Source organism: Volvox carteri, assembly GCF_000143455.1.
Source record: "Volvox carteri f. nagariensis unplaced genomic scaffold VOLCAscaffold_62, whole genome shotgun sequence".
In the NCBI taxonomy this organism is placed as follows: domain Eukaryota; kingdom Viridiplantae; phylum Chlorophyta; class Chlorophyceae; order Chlamydomonadales; family Volvocaceae; genus Volvox; species Volvox carteri.
The window spans coordinates 413,822-433,460 of NW_003307605.1; the positions used below are offsets into that span (position 1 = coordinate 413,822).

A 19,639-nucleotide genomic window follows, 5' to 3' on the forward strand; every position below is an offset into this window, starting at 1 on the left:
GCCCAGGGATCCAAACACACGCATAACGCATGCCTTCGTGTTGTTCACATCTCGACCAACGGAACGCTGAAAGCATGGACACCATGCCCTCCTGCATGTCGCACCACCACCACCACCACCGTGTGGGAGCCTGGGTCTGAAAGATGGTGGAGCTGGCTGGCTGCGGCCGGAAATTGCCACGGCGGTGGGGATACCTTTCCTCTCATCCGCGCATCTCAGCAAAACGGACTTGACGCTGCACCACGAGAGCGAAAAGGCTCAGCAATATTATTACCCTCACGCACACACACCCGCTACTGCCGCTGCTCTACAGCGCCATGACGGCCTGGCAACGTGTCTCTCCCGAGTCATCAATCAACACCAAACCCCTGCTCGGGTAGTTGGACATGCATGGCTTAAGCTTAAGCCCTAAGACAAGCATGTGGTTCGTGGAGGCCGGCAGGGGGTTCTGCAGCCGGCTGCCCAGCCGCGGCCCGCCGTTGCTGCGTCCGATGAATCGGCCCCTCCTGCGTCGGCACCACCACGTTCAATTGCAGGCTGAACGGTGGCAGGCACCGGTGGAGCCGGCAGCAGCGGCGCCGTGTAGCAAACTCGTTTAACTGCGCGCTGCCGCCGCTGCATCGCTCGCGCGCCTCTCCCTCGCCGCCGCGCGATCCGACTCGATCATCGAGTGCAGGAAGAACTCACCGGCCTTGTAGGAAGAGCGAACCATGGGTCCGCTTGCCACGTACCGGAACCCGATTTCCTCCTGCCCAAACTTGCGCCAGTACTCAAACTTCTCCGGCGTCACAAACTCGCTCACCTGCTCATTGGGATCAGGGGGGACATGTGCGAGCGAGCGTGGGTATGTGTATGCGGCGTGTCCATCTCGGACTGCATGCCTATATGCACACATAATCGGATCTGTGTATATACGTATGTTTGTGCGGGCATGCACACGTGAGACTAGGGGAGGGGCTGCGAGTGGGGAAAAAAGGGACGGGGGCCTGGCCCCTAGGAGAAGTGTGGGTGGGCTGGGTCGGGAAACGTAGCGGAGGCATATAGCGGCGATTGAGTTGGGGGACTTCGGGCTTTGCGATGTTCGGGATGGCAATACCGGCCGCTACATCACCACCCCCCTCAGTTTCACATCTACTCTCCACCCACCCTCCCTCCTTCCCATTCCCTCCTCCCCGCTCCCTCGCTGCCGGGGATGGTCTGCATCGGCAAAGAAGATCGGCAGTTGGATTTTCCAATGCAATTAGCTGCTGCCTAACTGCACCCACAACCTCATTCCTAACCCGCACCTCCCCCAACCTCATTACCCCGTACCATCCCAGCCGCTAACATCCGTCCCCTTCCCTCACCGGCAGGTGGTGCTGGGTGGGCTGCAGGTACTGCCCCAGTGTGAAGATATCCACTCCAGCAGCCTTGAGGTCCAGCATCGTGTCAATGACCTCGTCGTCCGTCTCCCCGAGCCCCAGCATGATGGAGGACTTGGTGTACACACCGCACTCCTTGGCGGCGCGCAGCACGTTCAGAGTCTGCAGGTAGCCGGCCCGGGGGTCGCGAACGCGGCGCTGCAGGCGCTCGACGGTCTCCACGTTGTGCGCGTACACGTCCAGACCGGATCGCGCCAGGTGCCGGACCTGGGCGGATGGGTAGGACGAGGGGACATGGGGGCGGGGGGTTTGTGGCGACGAGGAGGAGGATACAAGGGAAGAGGAGAGGGAGGGAAGAGGGGGAGGAGAGGGAAGAGAGGTTGGAAGAGGGGGAGGAGAGGGAAGAGGGGGAGGAGGAGGAGAGGGAAGAGGGGGAGGAGGCGGAGGAGAGGTAGGGAAGAGGGGAGGAAGAAGAGGGGGAGGAGAGGGAAGAGAGGGAGGAAGAGGAGGAGGAGAGGGGTCTCCCAACCACGCGGGCCCCCGGGGGAAGAGGGGACAGGGAGGGGGAAAAACTGGGAGCGGCAAATGCTCACGGCTCTGAAGGGGGGGGAAAATAGGAGAGCTGGTATCAGGAAAGAGCCAAACAGTGTCGACGGAGGAACCATCACCTTGGGGACTCTTAGCTTCCCAAGCCCCTCACCATCTCAACCCCTAAGAAAACAACAGTTTAGGATCGAACCACAGTCCTCCCCAAACTAATACACTCCCACCAAAACGACCAAAACGGTCGGGAAGTCGACCGAGCGCTCCAGAACTCTAAAACACTCCGCACCCCTTCCCACACCACACCACACCACACCACCTCCATTGCCTCAAAACCAGCAGTCCGTACGTACGACAACACCACCATATCGGCGGTCCTCAATAACTCGGCTCCAACTGTTAGTTGCTATTGCAACGTCGTGCTAACGACCAAACCAACTGTAACCCATGTACGGCGCCAAATGTAAACCCACCGCGTCCAGATCCCCGCGGAAATCCGGAGTGAGGCACTCCACTAGGATGCTGGGCCGTAGCTCCTTCAGTGTACGAACAGTACGAGCAAAGTGGTCCGCCCCGCCGTCAGGCATGTCGTCTCGGTCCACCGACGTCAGCACTACGTAACCAACACCCCACGACGCCACGGCGGCGGCGGTGTTGGTGGGCTCGTCGGGATCCGGCGGCGGCGGTGTACGGGCCGTATTCACGGCACAGAAACGGCAGCCGCGTGTGCAGGTATCGCCTAAGAGCATGATGGTGGCGGTGGCCAGCTCGCCATTCCAGCACTCCCCAATGTTTGGGCACTGCGCCTCCTCACAAACCGTTGCAAGTTTGAGGTTTCGGAGCTGGGATTTGAGGCCGGAGTACACTAGGCCCTGCGGCGCGCGCTGACGCAGCCAGGCGGGTTTGCTCTGGTTGGGAAGTGACGCCAGGGAGGGACCTAGCAGGCTACCGGCGGCGGTAGAGGGGGTGGAGGAGGAGGAGGCAAAAGGGGAAATGGGCGCCGCAGCTGCTGTGGGGGCCGTGGCCTTCTTGGTGCGGAGGTGCTGTTCCGCGAGCGTGGCGAGGGACGGGTCCTTTTGTACTGCAAGTCGTACGAGCTCCTCGAAGGCGTCCACGGGCGGTGTAATGTCCACGTCCGCGTGGGCGTCGAGGCCATTGTCGTGGCCATGGGGACGATGTTCGCGCCGGGATGCAACGTCGAGGGTGCAATCATCATCGCCAATGTATAAGGAGGAGGAAGATGTGGAGGTCTCAAGGGAGGGCGAGGAAGCGCGTGGAAATCGTGGCGGCGCGCGAGTGTGCAGGACGTGCGAGCGTTGTTGTGGCGCATGCCAAAGGGACCGGCTGGCTGGGCATGACCCTGTAACGCTCCGCGAGCAACTCGCGTGTGGCTGCAGCAGGGTCCCTGTACTCCTCATTGCTGTCTATGTATCTCCGGACAGGTAATTTAGGGAAGCATAATAGTTAAGCGTTAGAAACTAAACCTTGCGTGCTCCTAAAATTTTCAGTGACGCAAGTACTTTTTATAAGTTACCATTATAGTGTACTTATGTGATCATATGACATACAATGACAGCAAGTGGGCAGCGCGATGACAGCACCTGACGGCACGGCCCATTTGCACGGCACGCCAACTGTGAATCGTAGCGCAGGATGGTTGTACTGGTGAAATGATTGCTTAGTCTGATCAAATGAACACAATTGGCGTGGTACAACCGTCTAATCACGGCTCTCACCCCTCCAGTTCTCCCGGCGTAGCGACAATCTTCGCTCTCGATTGAAAATGCATGTTGTACTCCGATCTAAGCTATGCGGCGTCACGCATGCCAGCCGTGGCCGCACGGGGCCTTTAGTTGTCGCATCGGCGCACGGCAGGCCAGCGAGTCAAAGCATCAAGGCCGCCAAGGTCGCCGCGTCCGTTGCCGCCTCTAGCTTCTTGTTGCTCGGATCTCCAGCAGCGCAAGCGGTGGGAATTGAGAGCGTGGACCTGCTGCCATCAAGCATCGACAAGCCGGCGGCCCTCTCCAAATATGCTGAGGAACAAAAGCAGAAGCTTGCTCAGGCTGACGAGGTATGATGGGGGGAAGTAAGAGGAGGGGGTAAATATCGTAAAAGGTACGGGGGCGAGAGAGGGGAGCTACGAGAGCGAGTTTGGGACGGGATCACTTATGAGGAACTCAACAGAGGTGGCCTTTGGCCGAGGGGCTAAAGAAGAGGTCTCCATAACTCTCCTCCACACTAGTATGAGAAAGGCAAGATCATAGTTCCTGGCTGGTAGGAAAGAGGAGGGATTTGCCTTGCTGCAGCACTATCGTACGGCATCACTGCATGTGGTCAATTTCACGGGTTACGGATCCCATTGTGTTTGCGGGTGGCCGCCGTACCGCCCCCTCTCCGTGCCGATGGCGGCGTGCTTCTTCCTTTTTGCGGCCCAGTTCATTCGTACATACGTACCTAAGTACATACAGGCTCACGCACATGGCACGTCTTTCGTATTATCTCTGCTGTAGACATTTAAACCTCTAATAACCGCCGATCTCACCCACCCACCCGTAACAACCCCCCCTGTGCATGTCCACTATTTACTATTTGTTTATTCCTCAGTCGCTAGCCGATCCATCGCATCCGTGCATATATCCATGCTGTTACTTTCACTTAATTTCGCTAAATTCCGCTGAATTGTGTCAAATTCCCAATCATTTAATATTCTTGATTAATTGTGCTCCACTAATGGCCTGATGACCGCCTTTCTGTCCCCCGCCCGGTGCGATGTTAACCCCCCCGGGCGCTGCGTTATCCCCCCCTCCCCTCCCGCGGGCTCCCGAAGGCCTTTCAGAACAGCAGCACACTCAAGGTGAGTGATGACGGTGTGGGCAGGTGGGGGGGTGGGGTGGGGGGGGTGGGAGGGGTGTAAGACGAACCACTGGCGAATGACGCAGGTACCAGAAATAGACGGATCGTCCGGGAGAAGATGCTGCATTTCAGGAATATTTACTGACCAGTGATGATATTAGTAATCCTTGGAGGAGGGGTGCTTGTTGACTCCCCCCTTTCCCGTCCCCCGGGTGCCGTACAGGAGCTCCTGGCTCGCAGCGAGGCGAACCAGGCCAAGAACCGCAAAGACATGTGAGTCACTGGTTGGCCTTATCCTTCACTCACTTCTATACATACATACATACATACATGCATACATACATACATACTTACATACATACACACACACGCCACTGGCCCTCCAGTCAGAACAAGTACTGCTACCGCCAAGCTGAGCTAGGAGTCGGAGACTGCGGGGGGCTGCGCTACATCCCTGGCCTCACGGAAAGTGGCAAACAGAAGACACCGCAGGTAACATAGCGGGGCGTGGGAACAAATATGTGTGTGTATGTGTGAATGGAAGTGTGGTTGATTATACGGGTGGATGGATGTGTACGGCGGGACGAGCTTGGCGGCATCCGTCCGATGTAGCAGCGGGCTCGACCAGGCAGCTTTGAATCTGCGACAGCAGTGCGGGTTCGAACCCGTCCTCAGAGAACAAAAACTGCCCGCAAGGCGTTGAGGGTATAGGCCGTGGGGTGGATGCATGGAATCTGAGGGCTCCTGGTGGTCTTGGGGCTGGGGCGGCAGGGGCTTGGGGGTACGAGGGGGTTGGAAGTAGGCTCAAGGTACGGCATCGCGGACAACCGACCGCCAGACCTGACAGCGTTTTATGTGTTGGGTTTGACTGTTTGTTGTTCTGTTACTTTCCGTGTTCGGTGTGTGGGTTTCTCGTCCCCCGGGGGTCAGCTCCCCCTCCCCCTCCCCTTCCCCCCGGGCAAACTCGTCCGTCTCTTATTATTTTAGGATGTGGCCACATCATCATCGGCTTCATGCCCTTCATGATTGGCATCATCATTACTTTGATCATCATCATCATCATCATCATCATCATCATCAACATCATCATCTTTTTTCGGCTGTCAGACGGTGTCCTCTGCCCGGGGGAGAAACACGGCACCCCCTTCTCCCCCTCCCCCTCCGCCCCCTGAGCAGTGGCTGGCTGATCTACTGGGGGTCCAGGTCCCCGAGGAACCGAGCGCCGTAGCCGGGGGCAAGACCTTGAAGGAGCTGATCTACGACGACGACGACAAGTAGAGAGCAGAGGAGGGGAAGAGAAGAGGAGTAGTAGGAAGTGCAAGTGAAGAGGGAAAAATGATTGTGAGGGTGCGACACACGAGCAACGAGAACGCGGCGGTGGAGGGAGAAGGGGAATAGGAAGTGAACTGGACATAAAAGGGGAGAGAGAGGGAAAAAGAAAGTGGATTCGACGGTGATGTTGTTGCTCCCCGTGTTTGTGTCCCTCACTTGAATCGCTTTACCGCCCGGGTCCATTATTCGCGTCCTGTGTCGCACTGTCCAATGGCTCCTCCTCTGACCGCAAGGAAAGGCAAGGATGCGGAAATGATGCGATTTCCGCTAAAGGCTTAAGAACCGTTAGACCTCGGGAAAGAGCTTTTTGCGCCCGAATGCGGCGGACACCCTGTCTGTCTCTCTGTCCAGGAATTTGATGCACCTGACGCTCTCTTTGGGGGCTTAGGGGGTCAATGTTTTATAGGAGTTTCTAGGCAATTTTTTGGAGTGTTCGCTTCTCGGCTAAAATGGGTCGAGGGATTCACTGAAAGGGAGAGGCTGAGAGCGTCGGAGCAAAAGCGGGAGGAAAGGAGAGGTGGACCTGGTGGGCTGTGTGTGTATGTATGTATGTTGTTACAGGGTGGTTAACTTCGCCAGCGGCCCCCTTTCCCGGGGCAGTCCCTGCTCTCCCCTGCTAGAGGGGCACCCTAATCCGTCACCCCATCCGACTTCAGAATGTATTCGTTGGGTTCGGCAACTCACCACCAGCATCCAACCAAATCTAGCGGATCAACGGCGCATCAACTTAGTTCCTGGTCAGCTCGCAAGTTGATATTATCACGTCCTACACCGTCCATAAGATGGGGGGCCACCTCCCATTTCATCACTCCTCAAACACCCGAGGAGCCGGCAGGCGGATTTGAACCCGGGTCGACTGGGTCAACTGGGAGCAGAAGTCAGGCCTTAACCTCTGCCAGCCGCCTGCCTTGTATGTATGTATGTATGTATGTATGTGTTGCGTATGTGTGTTAGGAGATGCGGCGAATGTATGCGAGGAGGGTGGTGGGTTAGAGGAGAGTGTCGTGCGGATACACTCACATTTGTGACAGACATACAGACGCATAAGGTACAGGTCCAGACGTGTAACTTCAACTCTCTTTTTTCCATACAGCAATCTTTGTTCACTTTTTATCGTGCAGCTTTAATATTCGGGTCAACTGAAAGAACCCCCAGTTGATATGAAATGGCCAACCAGACTGCCATCTAGCACGGCATGAGCATTTGACTTAGGTTGGCACTTATTCATCGCTTTATTTAAACAATGTTCTTGACACAAAATACTCTTATTATAGAAATGATCAACCATAAGATTTAGATCGACATTGCAGGAGGCACGTTTATTGTAGGAAGCACATTTTCACTAGAGAAGTGGAGAGTACTTTGTTCGCAGCTCTCTTTTAAGGGACTGAAAAACACTGCCTGCAGCGGCGGCCGCGGAGTTTTGCTTCCCAGGGCTCTGGAGTACTTATTTTTAAGGTCCGCCTTCGATTCCGAAGATGATCAGGGCACACATTCAGTGGCGTGCTGTGGTGTGGTGTGTACAAAAAGTCAATTAACACATCTAAAAATCTGCACAACAGAAGGGAAACGGTTCGAGCCCAAGTCGTTAAAGCCATGCATCGATGCCATACACATTCTTCGAGCGCCATGATAACACGGAAGCATGCAGGACGGCATGAGCCGTATTAAAAAGTACAATTATAATGATCGCTTCACCATTATTGATGCAAAAAAAATTGTTGAGAAAACGACGTGTCCGGTACGGCAACTAGGTATAGGAGGTCGAGGGGGACGATAACAAGAACGACAACTTTACACTTCGCCATACCCCCCCTTTCCCTTCCCCCTCTCTACACCTCTTCCGCTTCAAAGCCCCACCCAACTACCTGCCATCTCTCCCCTCGCATATGCTTATGGCAAAAAGGTCAGACCACAAACTTGCTAAGTATAGAAAGCAGCAACAGAGTGCTTTCGCACACAACGAAATTTGGAATGCAGGAAAGAGCACGGAACAGTGCGCTCAGCGCAGCACATCACTTCGCGTCAACGCAACTTACATCTAAACACCGCAGGAACAGTGCACCTCTTCGCAGCTTTTTTCTCTTCTTTTCCCGTCTTCTCCTCCTCGCCCTCTTCATCGATCTCTTTTCGGACAACCCATCCGGACAGGTCCACCCACAAACAGAGAAACATTCCTCCCTGCCAGCCCTTGCCAGCATAGCCACGCTCTCTTTTTTAGTTTCCCCAATCAAAAACCTCAAAACACTGCACGCACGAAACACGTCAAATTACATTACATCACACTCACCTCTTAGCGCAACACATCCGAACCCGCAGCGGCGCCATACTTCAAAATTCCGCACCACCCATACGGACGTACGTGCGCATATCCAGACATGCATATGGATGATATAAACCCAAATGGAAAAGCAAAGAAACGAAACGCCACTTCCAGTTTTGCAGATTCAAACCACCGTCTCCACCACCCCGTTCACGACGGGAGTCAGCAAGCTCCACCCCCTCACCCTCCTGCCAATCACTGCAGTCACCTCAATTGCAATCTCTGACAGCCCTTGTTCACAGCCCCAACTGAGGACACATCACACGCGAAAACGCACAGCACGTCACCGACCCACGCCTTGGGAGCACCCCGAGGGCCTAACCTTTCCCCTGCGGCGCTACACACCTGGAGGAGCGAGAGAAGTGGAAGAGAAGATAGAGAAGAGAGATACTGCAGAATTGTGTGTGTGTGTGTTGCACGCGCGTAAGGAAGCGCTGCAAGAGTACGGGTGTTCCTTCCCTCCCTCCCAGACCATTACAGGCGGCGAGAGCAGATTGCGACCCAGCTCAGGGGCTAGTGGGTCCCCACAGGCGGCAGACACCAAACACAAAACAATCCAACAAATGCCAATAACGATAAGGAGTTCATTACAACACTTCTGCAGCTGTAGTCAGCAAAGGCAGCAGCAGCGACACCAGCAGCAGCAGCTCCCGGACATGGGAGGAAGCCCCGTCATACCCCTCCGCACCCGCACGTACCCCATTCGCACACTTCAGCCCATTCCGACGTCCCCAACGTCAACCGCCTTAGTGCCCGTCCGCACTGCTGTCGATAACAACAACATGGCGCTATACATACGCACAGGCGCACATTCCGCAACAAGGCCACACACACACAGGTCGCACACAAACGAAACGGGATGTCCACGAAAAGCCCGTCATGAACTTGCGCCATGCCATGATAACTGGTCGGTCGGTAAGTCTGTCGATCCAACCATCCATCGCTTGCAAAGACCGGGAGCAGCGGCATCTTCCACAACCGTCCACCCATTCTCGACCGTCCACCGCCACCCCCAGATGAGAATAGCGGAGGTTAAACGGTGCTTTGCAACCGCCCGTCTGTCCGTCCGTCGGTCTGTATTTCTGTCAATGCGTCCTTTCAGCTGGGCTATTACGCATGGAAAGGAAAGGGTACTACCAATTTAGGCAGCGCCGCCGTCCTCCTAAATGCGCGTCCGTACTACATAACATCATCATGTGGAAAAAGCACAAGGACTTGCTGAACATCGTTACACTTACACTTTATAGACACACATATATATATCATATATATACATGTGTGTTAGGCATGACGATGGCAGCAACCATGGCAGCGGCAGTAATACGGCAGCTGCAACAGCAGCAACACCCACAACCAACAAACATCAGGGGCCCCCACCAGCAAAGGCAGACCCATTCTCTCAACACTCCAGAAGGGTTGGTTACAAATACAGAGGGGCTTCGACCGGAACAAGGCCGCAGAAATCTCAACCAAAGGACGTGTACAGTGCCGGACACTCATGTCGCAAGCCACAGCCCTCTGCTTCTTCTTCTTCTCCTTCTTCTTCCATAGCTTCATTTGTTGGATTAGGAAGAGGCAAGGAAGCCGCCCTTCCTGCAGGACCGTAGTCGTGAGGCCCAGAGCACTCTACTCCTCCACACCTATCGTACCACTACCGCCACTGCCGCCACACATTTATTCAGCAAGTGTTTTTTGCTGATCCTGGAAAGGACCCTGTATAATTTTAAAATTGGTACACCGCGTCTCAAAGACAAGGAGGCGGATAGCAGCACAACCATAACATACAAACCGACGCTCCTGTTGGTTGCCTTAAAAAGCTCCTCTGGCCTTTCCTTCCAGCCAGGGAAACGACTGGACATCTTAACCAGGCAACGGAGCTATATAAGCAACGCACAAAGCTTAGCATGGCACAGCATGACACAACACAACACATACATACGTACAACGCGGTAAATGCGAGCCCACTACACTGCAAACAGAAACAAAACCGTCTCACCGCGAAGGTTTAGCTTTTTCTGCGCGTGTGTTGCGTCTGTTGTTGTTACTTATGTTGACTTTAGCAAAATGTGGTGATGTTCCAGGTCTGATAATAGAAAAACGATGCACTTCTTTATATTTGCAATAAAAGTACAGACTACGTCGTACACAAGAGCCATGTATCTGAATGGGGGGTGTAGGGAGACCCGCGAGGGAACTATTTCGCGGCCTACCTGCCGCCGCCATTCACTCCACCGGGTGGTACGCGGGTGGTACCACCCGGTTTCGCAGCTTCGCAGCAGAAAAATCGAAGGGATGCGACAGAGCAGGCCAGGGTAAGGCAGTAGTACATGGCAGTCGCAACGGCTGCTGCGGCGGCGGTGATGACGGCGGCGTGGGCAGCGACAGCGCTCTCATGATGCAGCAGTTCGCGCGCTTCTCAATAAATATAAAAAGGAGCAAACAAAACCACTCCGTGTACGGCAAAACAAAACTCACCACCACCGCCATCACAACAATCATCACCTTCATTACCACGACTGCCGCTTTTGTCAAATCCGCCTGCTTCACATCTCAGGCCATTTCTCTGCACCACAGTGCCCCACCACCACCGCCACCATGGTGAGCAGTAGCACTGCCACTGCCTGCACCTCCAAAGCATGCGCAGAGGAAATGGCGGAGAGGGCGCAGTAGCAACAACAGCAGCTGCCGCTGCGGCTTCAGACCTTCACCACCTGTCGTGCACACGCCAACAACTGCTCGTGCGTCTTCCAAATCATAGCGCGGGCCGACACCTGCGGCAGCCCCGGGTCGCTGCGGGCCGCCTCAATGTACGACGCCAACGGATGGCCGCCGCGTGCCAGGATGACATCCTGCGGTCGCAGTGCCAGCGCCGCGCACACATCGTTAGCCCCGTCACCGCAGTACACCAGAGTGCCGTACATGTTGCCATGCAGCAGCCGCTGCAACTCCAAACCCTTGCAGAGGTTATCTGGGCAGCGAGGGCATCCGTGCGGCAGCTGCTGCTTCGCGGCCGCCGCCACCGCAGCCTTGCAACAGCATTGGCCACCGCTGCCGCCGCATGCATCCTTGTCTGGCGATGGTGAAAGCACAACCGACTCGTCCCGACCGTCGTAGTGTGGCCGAATGACCAGTCGCTGACCAGTCATCCGCTGCAACGCGCCGGCGCCGCCGCAGTCTTGCATTGCTGCCGCGGGCGCAGCTTCAAACGCCGCGGGGTTGGTGATTACCTCCTGTACAAAGCCCTTGAGCTTCGCGCCGGCAAGAATGTGCCCAATGAACACGGAGTTACAGTCCGACAGAATCTTGACGTCGACGCCGGCGCCGTACATAATGCGCAGCATCTCGCCCACCGCCGGCGGCACCTCGCCGCCAAGCTGCTGCAGCGCCGCCAGCAGCTGATCGCGGCTGACGCCGCGGCGCTGGATCTCCGATAGGATCGTGTTAGTAATCGGAATGTACGACTGGCGGGCGTCGAGGCCCACCAGCATGGGCAGCAGCTCCGGCGCAAGTCGCTCGACAATGGCCTCGCCAGCATCGAAATCGGTGAGCGTCTTGTCAAAGTCCGTAATAATTGCGAAGCGCTTCGTCGGTACTGGCTGGCGCGGACCTTTAAAGCTGTAGCGCGGACGGCTAAGGCTGCTGCAGCAACTGCTACAGCAGCTACTGCTCTTCGCGTCGGCCAAAGACAGCTGCGATGACTCTGGCGCCGCCGCCGCCGCCGCAACGGGCGTGCTGGGCTTAACAGGTGTGACGGCTGTCGCGCCGCCGCCGCCGCCGCCGAAGACAGCTGCGCCATGGAGCAACCGAGGCCGCTGCTGCGCCGCGGCGGCGGCAGCGGCTGCCGCCCGCTCTTCTTGTTCCACTCGCGCGGCCTCCTTAGCCTTCCCTATTATGGTCTCGATGGGGAAGTCGTTGTTACGGAACCACGTCATCATATCGAAGCGGCGCTGGAGGAAGGGTCGTACGTCGGTCTTCGTGGATAGCACCTGTGGAACAGAGCAACGCGGGTCGCAAATGGCAGGGGGTACATATTCAGGTCATAGAGGAAACTGTTCGGCGCTATTAGACTCCCTACGAGGGTTCTCGTCCTTGCACGGGATGTCAAGATGGCTTAACGGGCAAGTGCCAGGTTGGACCGAGGGCCTGCCTCCCTTCACATGCGTGCTACACCGCCAATATTAATGTTATATAAACTTTAACAGTCAGAGACCCTCTTAAAACGCCGTTGTAAGGTTGTAACGTTAACCTGGTGGGGGTCAGGGACCTAGGACGGCGTCAGGGCCCCGCCGCTTCAACAATACACACACAGGCAACACACAAATGAACCCAACATGGCCCGAAACGTACCTGCAGCAGCGGCAGCACCGCCTCGGCAAGCAGCCGGTCGTCCATGTCCCCTCGGAACCCCAGAACCGGAACGCCGTTATCGGGCTGGTGCAGGAACGCCAGCGGTGTGTCGTCAACCAACACCGTCTTGGCCAGGTCGCGACCCACTCGCGCCATGTCCTTGACGCACTGGTAAAACTCCGTGCGCAGGGTGCCTTCGCGGTAGATGCGGTGGGCGAAGAGCTTGCCGCTGGGGTCGAGTGCGTCGATGATGGGCTTGGCGTAATCCTCCAGGCCTGTGTGCATTGGAATGGGAGTGCAGTAGAGGATTACTAATAGTAGGGGATTACTATGGGCAGGTATCTCTAAAGGATGCCGGTATGAATTTGAGTACGAGAGCTTTTCTTGTGAAATCCGTACCAGTGTTAAATCAAACGTGATGATATAATGTTGTGACTTCCAGATTTGAGTTTCCAGAAGGTATTAAGAGCATCGTCAGCATCAGCAGCAAATATGCAATTGATACCCATCAACATGTCGTTATTGGGTTTCTAATCTGCATGGTATGACGACGTGTCCCCTTACACGTGTATTATCACAGTACACGTACGCCTACGTGTACCTCACTCGCGCAACTCACCGGCCGTGAAGATGACCACCTCCGCAAACGAGGCGAGCTCCTCAAGGAACTCCTGAAGCCCCGGCCTCTCCACCACAAACACACCGCCGGGGTTCAGCTTGCTGCCAACCCCCACAATGTGGGTGCGGACGTTAGGACCACACAGTCGCGGAGCACGGCGCGTCGTGAACGAAGAAACCAACGTACCGTCCAAATCCAACAAGACACACAGCCGACCCGCATGCTCGGGCCGCTGCGGCGGCAGCAAGCCCCAGGCGGCCGGATACGGTGCAGCCGGTGCCGCGGCAGCGACTCCGCTGTCGCTGCTGCCGGCCGTAGGACCGTGGACTGACAGAACTTTGAGCGACTCGATAAAGGATGACAGGAAAGGGTCGACAGAAAGCGAGTCGACATCTAGAAGTTGGGGCTTGCGGCACACGGGACAGTTGTAGAAGCGCTGCACGCCGTCGGCATCGTCGTCCTGTGCTGCGATGCGCTCCAGGAGCTGCAAGGAAGAGGAATTGCTGCTGCCTGCGCCGGCGGCTGCACAGCACACACACAGCCGGGGAAAGGGGAAGCGGAGAAGAGTGAACACATAGGGAAGATAACAGTGCGGGGAAATGTGGCGAGATCGGGCGAGTATCTATCGGTACAGAAGATTAGGAAGGAGTTCATAGCCATGTTCGGCGCCTACAAATTCGTTAAAACTGAATCCGGAAGAAACACATGGACAGACTCACCCTTGCTGTCCAGCGCCGCAGGTCCCACTGGCAGCTGCTGGTCACGGACCGCCGTCACGTGCGCCACCAAACATCCCCAACAAAACCTGTGTGCGCACGTCAGCACCACAGGATTGTGCAGGACATCCAGACAGATGGGGCACTGGTAGTCCTCCAAAACGGACTCGGGTGCCGCCGCCGGAGACGAAGGAGGCGCCGCCGCAGGAGGCGGCGGCAGCAGTGGCGCCGCAGGCGACACCGGTGCCGCGGCGGCAGCAGCGGCGGCGACAGCGGCTGCCGCCGCCGCCGCCAAGCTCATTACCCCCCTGGCACTCGCCAGCACCTCTGCCTGAGTAGCTAAGTTGGCGAGCCGCGGCGAGGTAAAGAAGACTTCGTGTCCTAGCATGTCCAGAGCCTGGAGGGAGGTGCTGGCGGAGGCGCCAAATGTCTCCCGCAGATGGCGGTTGCGTTTCTTGATGGCCTTGACCACCTGCGGGCGTGAAGTAGAAGTTATTGGGGTGATGGATGATGGAGTTATGGACTTATGGACTTAAGGACTTATGGAGTTTCAAAGTTGTGTAGATTCAAACTTGGATAATTGTCGACCTTCGGAACAAAGGGAGAAGACTCGATGGTCTCCAGGACAACCCGTACTAAACATTCAAACGTCGTAATTAGCAAGCCTTTTTACTTAGGCAGTAAGGAATATGAACCGCCACCACCTCGTTTTGACTTCTTTTCATGGCAGCCTCTCAAGCACACATCAGTCCGCCCATCCACCTTCGCTAACCCGTACAAGATTCCCTAAAATCCTCTAACCCACACCATCCATTTTCACATTCAAATCCACTTACTGCAAGGTAATTGAGTGCAACGAACTTGATGAGCTCCTTAACCTCCGCGCGGACAGCGGTGAGCTGTTGTTTTTGCTGTTGATTTTGCTGTTGCAGGGGCATTGGGCTGCCACCGCCACCTCCGTCTTGACCTTCACTCCGGTGTAAGGCCTTCAAGGTGGTCTGTGTTGAACAACAGAGGACACGAACAATAGAAAAACAATAGACGAGGGTAACGGCATCAAGCAACGGAGCAAGGGATGGAATGAAGTTGAGTGATTATAAGGTGTGAAGGACAGTGTGTGAAAGTGAAAGGCACCCGCACACACACATAGGCGCGCCGTACACAACGGGACGTTCTCCCACCAAAAGGACTGCAGAAGGTCGCGGCACCGCCACCTGCCGTACCTCTATCCGGTCGGCAGCTTCCGAGTAAAATTGCGACACTTTGCGCAGCTCCGCCTCGAGAAGTTTTTGGAAGCCCGACCCAGCCACATCTGCATGCAAAAGAGGGCAGTCGGTTTCGTTATTTGCGTTGGTTGGGAGAGGCGGCACCGAGGGAAAGACGCAGCCGTATGGATCCAGATGCGGGCAAGCCCTGGGGAAACCGTCCCAGCGGGAGTTGTAGGAGGAACCTCTACTACCAAGCTACTACGTCACGGTCCAGCTACTAAAATCAAACTGCTTTCACCAAAAATGCACATCCGCGCGGCCATGCGGCGGCGTCTGAGAACGATAGCTGGATGGGGGTAATACGCTCAGTCCTACCGAGCGCGCGCCGGTGGAATGCTACGGGTTGGCCGGAATTTTTCCGTGGCCCGTCATCTTCGGCCGAACGAATAAAAGTAACATTGTAGAACGCGGTACGCAACCAGGTTACTCAGGATGTCCTGTTTGGTTCTTTCCCTCTCACCTGAATTGCGAACATCGTCCTTTATTGCCTTCTTAGCCGCCCGGTAGTCAAAGTAAGCAGCCGCAAAGGATCCCTTGCGGCTCGCTTCGCTCGCAAGCCGTTTTGCAAATTTCATGTCGCTGCAGGGCGGCGATGGGTCCCGCAGCGAGAGCGGGGCATGCGTGCGTTACGACCCGCATAACCGTCCCAAATTTTGCACAAGGTACCTACTTATATAGCCGAAGAGCTAACCAAGAGGGCCGGCGAAGGCCAGGAGGCTTAGCCCTAGGGTTTACGCAGGGTGCTTCCCAATAGACAGCTTGGATCAAAAACGACTAGCACCAAGCGCATTGTATCCTTAACTACAGGACTCAGCAAAAGCATCTAGCCCGTGGCAGCCGCTGCGAATAAAAGCATTCCTGACTGACCAGTCCACCACCTACATTCAGACGACTTGGTCCGCACGTTCTCTGATAGCCAGTAGACAAACCTGACACCAAGCAAAGTAGCTGCAGCGCGCTAGACGAGAAAACGGTACAGTCCGGTTGCTTATGACAGTTAGCTTTTCGCTTCTGACTACTGACGAAGGTATAGGTGGAAGACGTAAAAGCTACAAGCATACAGGTCTGTGACAAGTATGGCATATAGTAGTTCTTAGAGATGAGAGAATAATGCTTATACCTTCGGCGGCCCGATGCCCAGATGCCAAACAGCATATTACTGTACGACGACACGGCAGCCTCTGGAAAACATTGAGCACCTTCGTTAACATTTGCTGCCATGGCATCAAGCAAAAAGATGGGCAACGTTTGCCCTATGGGGGAAGTAGAGATTCCCATTAGTCGTTTGGCTCCTAAACTTCCTCGATTTAAAGGGGTGCATTTTGAGCGAAACTCAGGCCCTCCTGATAAACATCCAAATTCTTACTTGTTGCGTGAATGTCGCAACCCGACTGTTGCACTCTTGTGAATACGCGTCATTGCGACGACTGCAATTCCGCTTTTTTTGTGTGCCATAACAATACACGTCCTCATCTTACAGGGTTTCAATGCTGTAAATAACGTATAGAAAGGTTGTGGATAATAACATAATGGACAGTAGAGACGTCCCGCTAGTGGAAGACCCATTTCGCTAAAGTTAAATACAGAAGTAAGTGCTAATGAGTAGTGCGATTTTCCAATCCGCTTGATATATGTATGCTGTTCATCGCAAATAACCCTCCTCTCAGAAACTCTCACAGCCCATTTGGCATTTTAGCGCCTTGTTATTATGCCGTGTTACCAGGCAATGTCCGTTCTGTTCCCTGTCGTTGCCAAGTTATAACTGAGGACTCCTTCTACACTACTGTTACGCCGCTGCTTCTTTCGCGGCTGCGTTGCTAAGTTAGGGATCCACGGCGTGTCATAGTACGCCCTGGCATTTACAGGATCGGCGCATGATACTTAGGATACGGTACTGGGCTACCACCCAAAGTCTACTCAAGGAAACCGCCTGAACCTTCCCAGTCGTGCTAAGCTTAGGAGTACCACCCAGCCTCCCCAAGCAGGATGCAACCGCAACCGCAACCTCGGAAAACAGCAGCGCCCCTACCAAGCCACCATCATCACAGCCTAGTCGTGAGGCCACGAAATCAGCAAACTCCAAAATAAGAGGGGCGGCTGTGAAGCACCCCACAACAGACCGTCGACCAAGTCTTTTGCACCCAGTGGTGTTCTTAATCATCAACCCCTCCGCCAGCAACCGCCGGGAATGCAGCATCCGCCATTGGAGGCCAAGCTGGGATGCATATATTTGTCATTTCATTATTGTAAATGTTGCTCCAAGATTTTTGACGTATGTCCCCCTGTGGTACGGCTTTACGACAGGGTGCTGAAGTACTCCAGCGACTTAGTTGGATCGGCCTTCATGGTCTTGGCGCCGGGGTTCCAGTTGGCCGGGCACACCTCTCCATGCTCGTCCGTGAACTGCGTGGGTTCAGACCGCCCCAAAAACACATCAAGCATGCAAATAACAAATCAATGGGAAGACTTCAGAACCACGGTTCCCGAGGTCATAATGCTTCGGTCCTCTATCCGGAAAATCATTATCTTTTTAGAGCATTGGAACAGAAGCTGATGACCACCCACCTGGAAAGCCTTGACAAGGCGCAGGGTCTCGTCCACACTGCGACCCACAGGCAGGTCGTTGATGGTGATCTGGCGAAGGATGCCGGTCGGGCTGATAATGAACAGGCCGCTGCGGAGTAGGAAGCCGGGGATTGACGTTAGGCAGAATGCTACTTCAAGTGAAATTCTTTTGCCGCGCCTAATCATAGGGAAAAGCATATTGTTTCGACGCTCATTGAGGCAAAAGCCGAGCTCAGCGGCATGCATGATTAGGCACAAAATAAGCACTTGCAGCAAGTCAAACATGCTCGTCCCTCATTGCGATGTAAATTTATTAAAAAGGGGGGAACCACACAATCCAAAAAAGCAGATCCCTGCTTCTCATGTTTTGCACCAGAAATTGAAGCGAGCGGATAATAGTTTGGGTGGTAACGTAAAAGCTAACCCAGGACATACCTACCGCAGCGTCACGCCAGCGTCGGGGCCATCCTCGATTAGCACACCGTAATCCTACGGCGGAGAGGTGAGAAAGAACTGGGTCAGCAGAAATAATGCACTTAATATCATTTCAAGCAGATATGTGACCATGGACCAAAGCATGCATCAAAATCGGGACATGGGACTAGCGTCTAAGCACGAAAACATACAGACCATCCCAGGCTACGCTTGACAACGCCATACCTGCGCGATCTTCTTGGTAAGGTCGGCCACCAGCGGATACTTGCAGCCACCAAGGCCACCCTTGTTTCGGGGTGTGTTGCTGAACGCCAGATGGGTGAACTGGCTGTCGATGCTCGCGCCAATCACCTGCGATGGGAGCGAACGGCATATTTAATGTTTCCCATCGAAAATCTAAGTGACAGTAGGTTTAGATTGACATATTCAATGCTCCATGCAAGGTGCAACCACACCGGACTCATTCCAAGCCACCCACCTCGCAGTTGATGGCCTTAAACTCGTCAACACGATCTGCAACCGTCACGCGGCATACACGCGTCAAAGATGAAGACGAAAGACGTTGTCTATTTGTGGGCGCAACGAGAATTATCGCCGCCCGCTTGCAAACGTTTCCTACCGGAGAAAGCGACAATCTCCGTTGGGCACACGAAAGTGAAGTCCAGTGGATAGAAGAAGAAGACCACATACTTGCCCTGTAAGCATAGTAATGGGGCTAATAAGGAGCCCAGGTACGCATATCCGTCGGAGTGATCTACCGCTCATGTCACAAAGCGGTCTAGCACAAGACTACTTGTCTCACCGTGTAGTCATCGAGGCTGATCTCCTTAATTTCACCGCCTACGACAGCCTGGGCCTTCCACTTTGGCGCGGGAGCACCAATCTTGGCAACCATGGTTCCGGTACTAAAGATTAACCGCGGTGTTGTTGTACACAGTAATTTTCCTATCGAAACTAATATAGGCACAACAATACATCTGTGCCTCGCGTGCAATTATGGTCCCTCGCCATAGCATGGTGTACGACATCCCCGAACCTTCCGTCACACCGAGCAGAGGACATTCACCGATAACACATATTAAATAGCCCCCTTCCCTTCAACGTAACTTTGGTTTAACAACATCATTGATATCCTTCTGCAATCGCCTGGGGACCGTCCTGAGGTTGCGCTTTTCAACCCCAACATGTTCATCATGACCTAGCGGCAACTTCGCATAAGGTGGCGGAGTTGTCGCATGTGATTCTTAATAATATTTTTAGCCCATCGGCATGAATGG

The 19,639-nt window shown here is 54.8% G+C and overlaps 5 protein-coding genes across 5 annotated transcripts; 2 read left to right on the forward strand and 3 right to left on the reverse strand.

Annotated features, from left to right (window-relative positions):
* Positions 1–658: 658 nt before the first annotated feature.
* Positions 659–2,845, reverse strand: VOLCADRAFT_43591 (uncharacterized protein; the record flags this gene model as incomplete). Its single annotated transcript, XM_002956551.1, has 3 exons — positions 659–802; positions 1,347–1,628; positions 2,378–2,845. Coding segments are annotated over 3 exons (894 nt in total), but the record flags the coding sequence as incomplete, so codon positions are not given.
* An 842-nt stretch (positions 2,846–3,687) lies between these two features.
* VOLCADRAFT_97584 (uncharacterized protein) lies at positions 3,688–6,035 on the forward strand (the record flags this gene model as incomplete). The annotated part of the gene is made up of 5 exons (XM_002956514.1): positions 3,688–3,975; positions 4,732–4,758; positions 4,981–5,030; positions 5,410–5,566; positions 5,934–6,035. 5 exons carry the CDS (start codon positions 3,688–3,690, stop codon positions 6,033–6,035), a joined length of 624 nt encoding a protein of 207 aa, XP_002956560.1.
* A 1,699-nt stretch (positions 6,036–7,734) lies between these two features.
* Positions 7,735–9,557, forward strand: VOLCADRAFT_107301 (uncharacterized protein; the record flags this gene model as incomplete). The annotated part of the gene is made up of 3 exons (XM_002956515.1): positions 7,735–7,830; positions 9,217–9,327; positions 9,429–9,557. The coding sequence occupies 3 exons, from the start codon at positions 7,735–7,737 to the stop codon at positions 9,555–9,557; spliced, it is 336 nt and encodes a 111-aa protein (XP_002956561.1).
* A 3,217-nt stretch (positions 9,558–12,774) lies between these two features.
* VOLCADRAFT_36131 (uncharacterized protein) lies at positions 12,775–13,475 on the reverse strand (the record flags this gene model as incomplete). Its single annotated transcript, XM_002956552.1, has 2 exons — positions 12,775–13,034; positions 13,379–13,475. Coding segments are annotated over 2 exons (357 nt in total), but the record flags the coding sequence as incomplete, so codon positions are not given.
* Positions 13,476–17,206: 3,731 nt separating this feature from the next.
* prx2 (2-cys peroxiredoxin, probably cytosolic) lies at positions 17,207–19,321 on the reverse strand. The gene is made up of 7 exons (XM_002956553.1): positions 19,165–19,321; positions 18,982–19,057; positions 18,841–18,875; positions 18,588–18,713; positions 18,367–18,416; positions 17,928–18,036; positions 17,207–17,765 (listed from the first exon to the last, which is right to left on the reverse strand). The coding sequence occupies exons 1-7, from the start codon at positions 19,255–19,257 to the stop codon at positions 17,658–17,660; spliced, it is 597 nt and encodes a 198-aa protein (XP_002956599.1). The 5' UTR covers positions 19,258–19,321; the 3' UTR covers positions 17,207–17,657.
* Between the last annotated feature and the right edge of the window lie 318 nt (positions 19,322–19,639).

Excerpts from the sequence above, each read along its gene's own strand:
- prx2 (XM_002956553.1), bottom strand. The coding sequence starts at position 19,257 with ATGGTTGCCAAGATTGGTGCTCCCGCGCCAAAGTGGAAGGCCCAGGCT. Across the intron at positions 18,876-18,981 it reads GGAGATTGTCGCTTTCTCCG|ATCGTGTTGACGAGTTTAAG; the intron begins GTAGGAAACGTT and ends TGACGGTTGCAG. Across the intron at positions 18,037-18,366 it reads GACGCTGGCGTGACGCTGCG|CGGCCTGTTCATTATCAGCC; the intron begins GTAGGTATGTCC and ends CCTACTCCGCAG.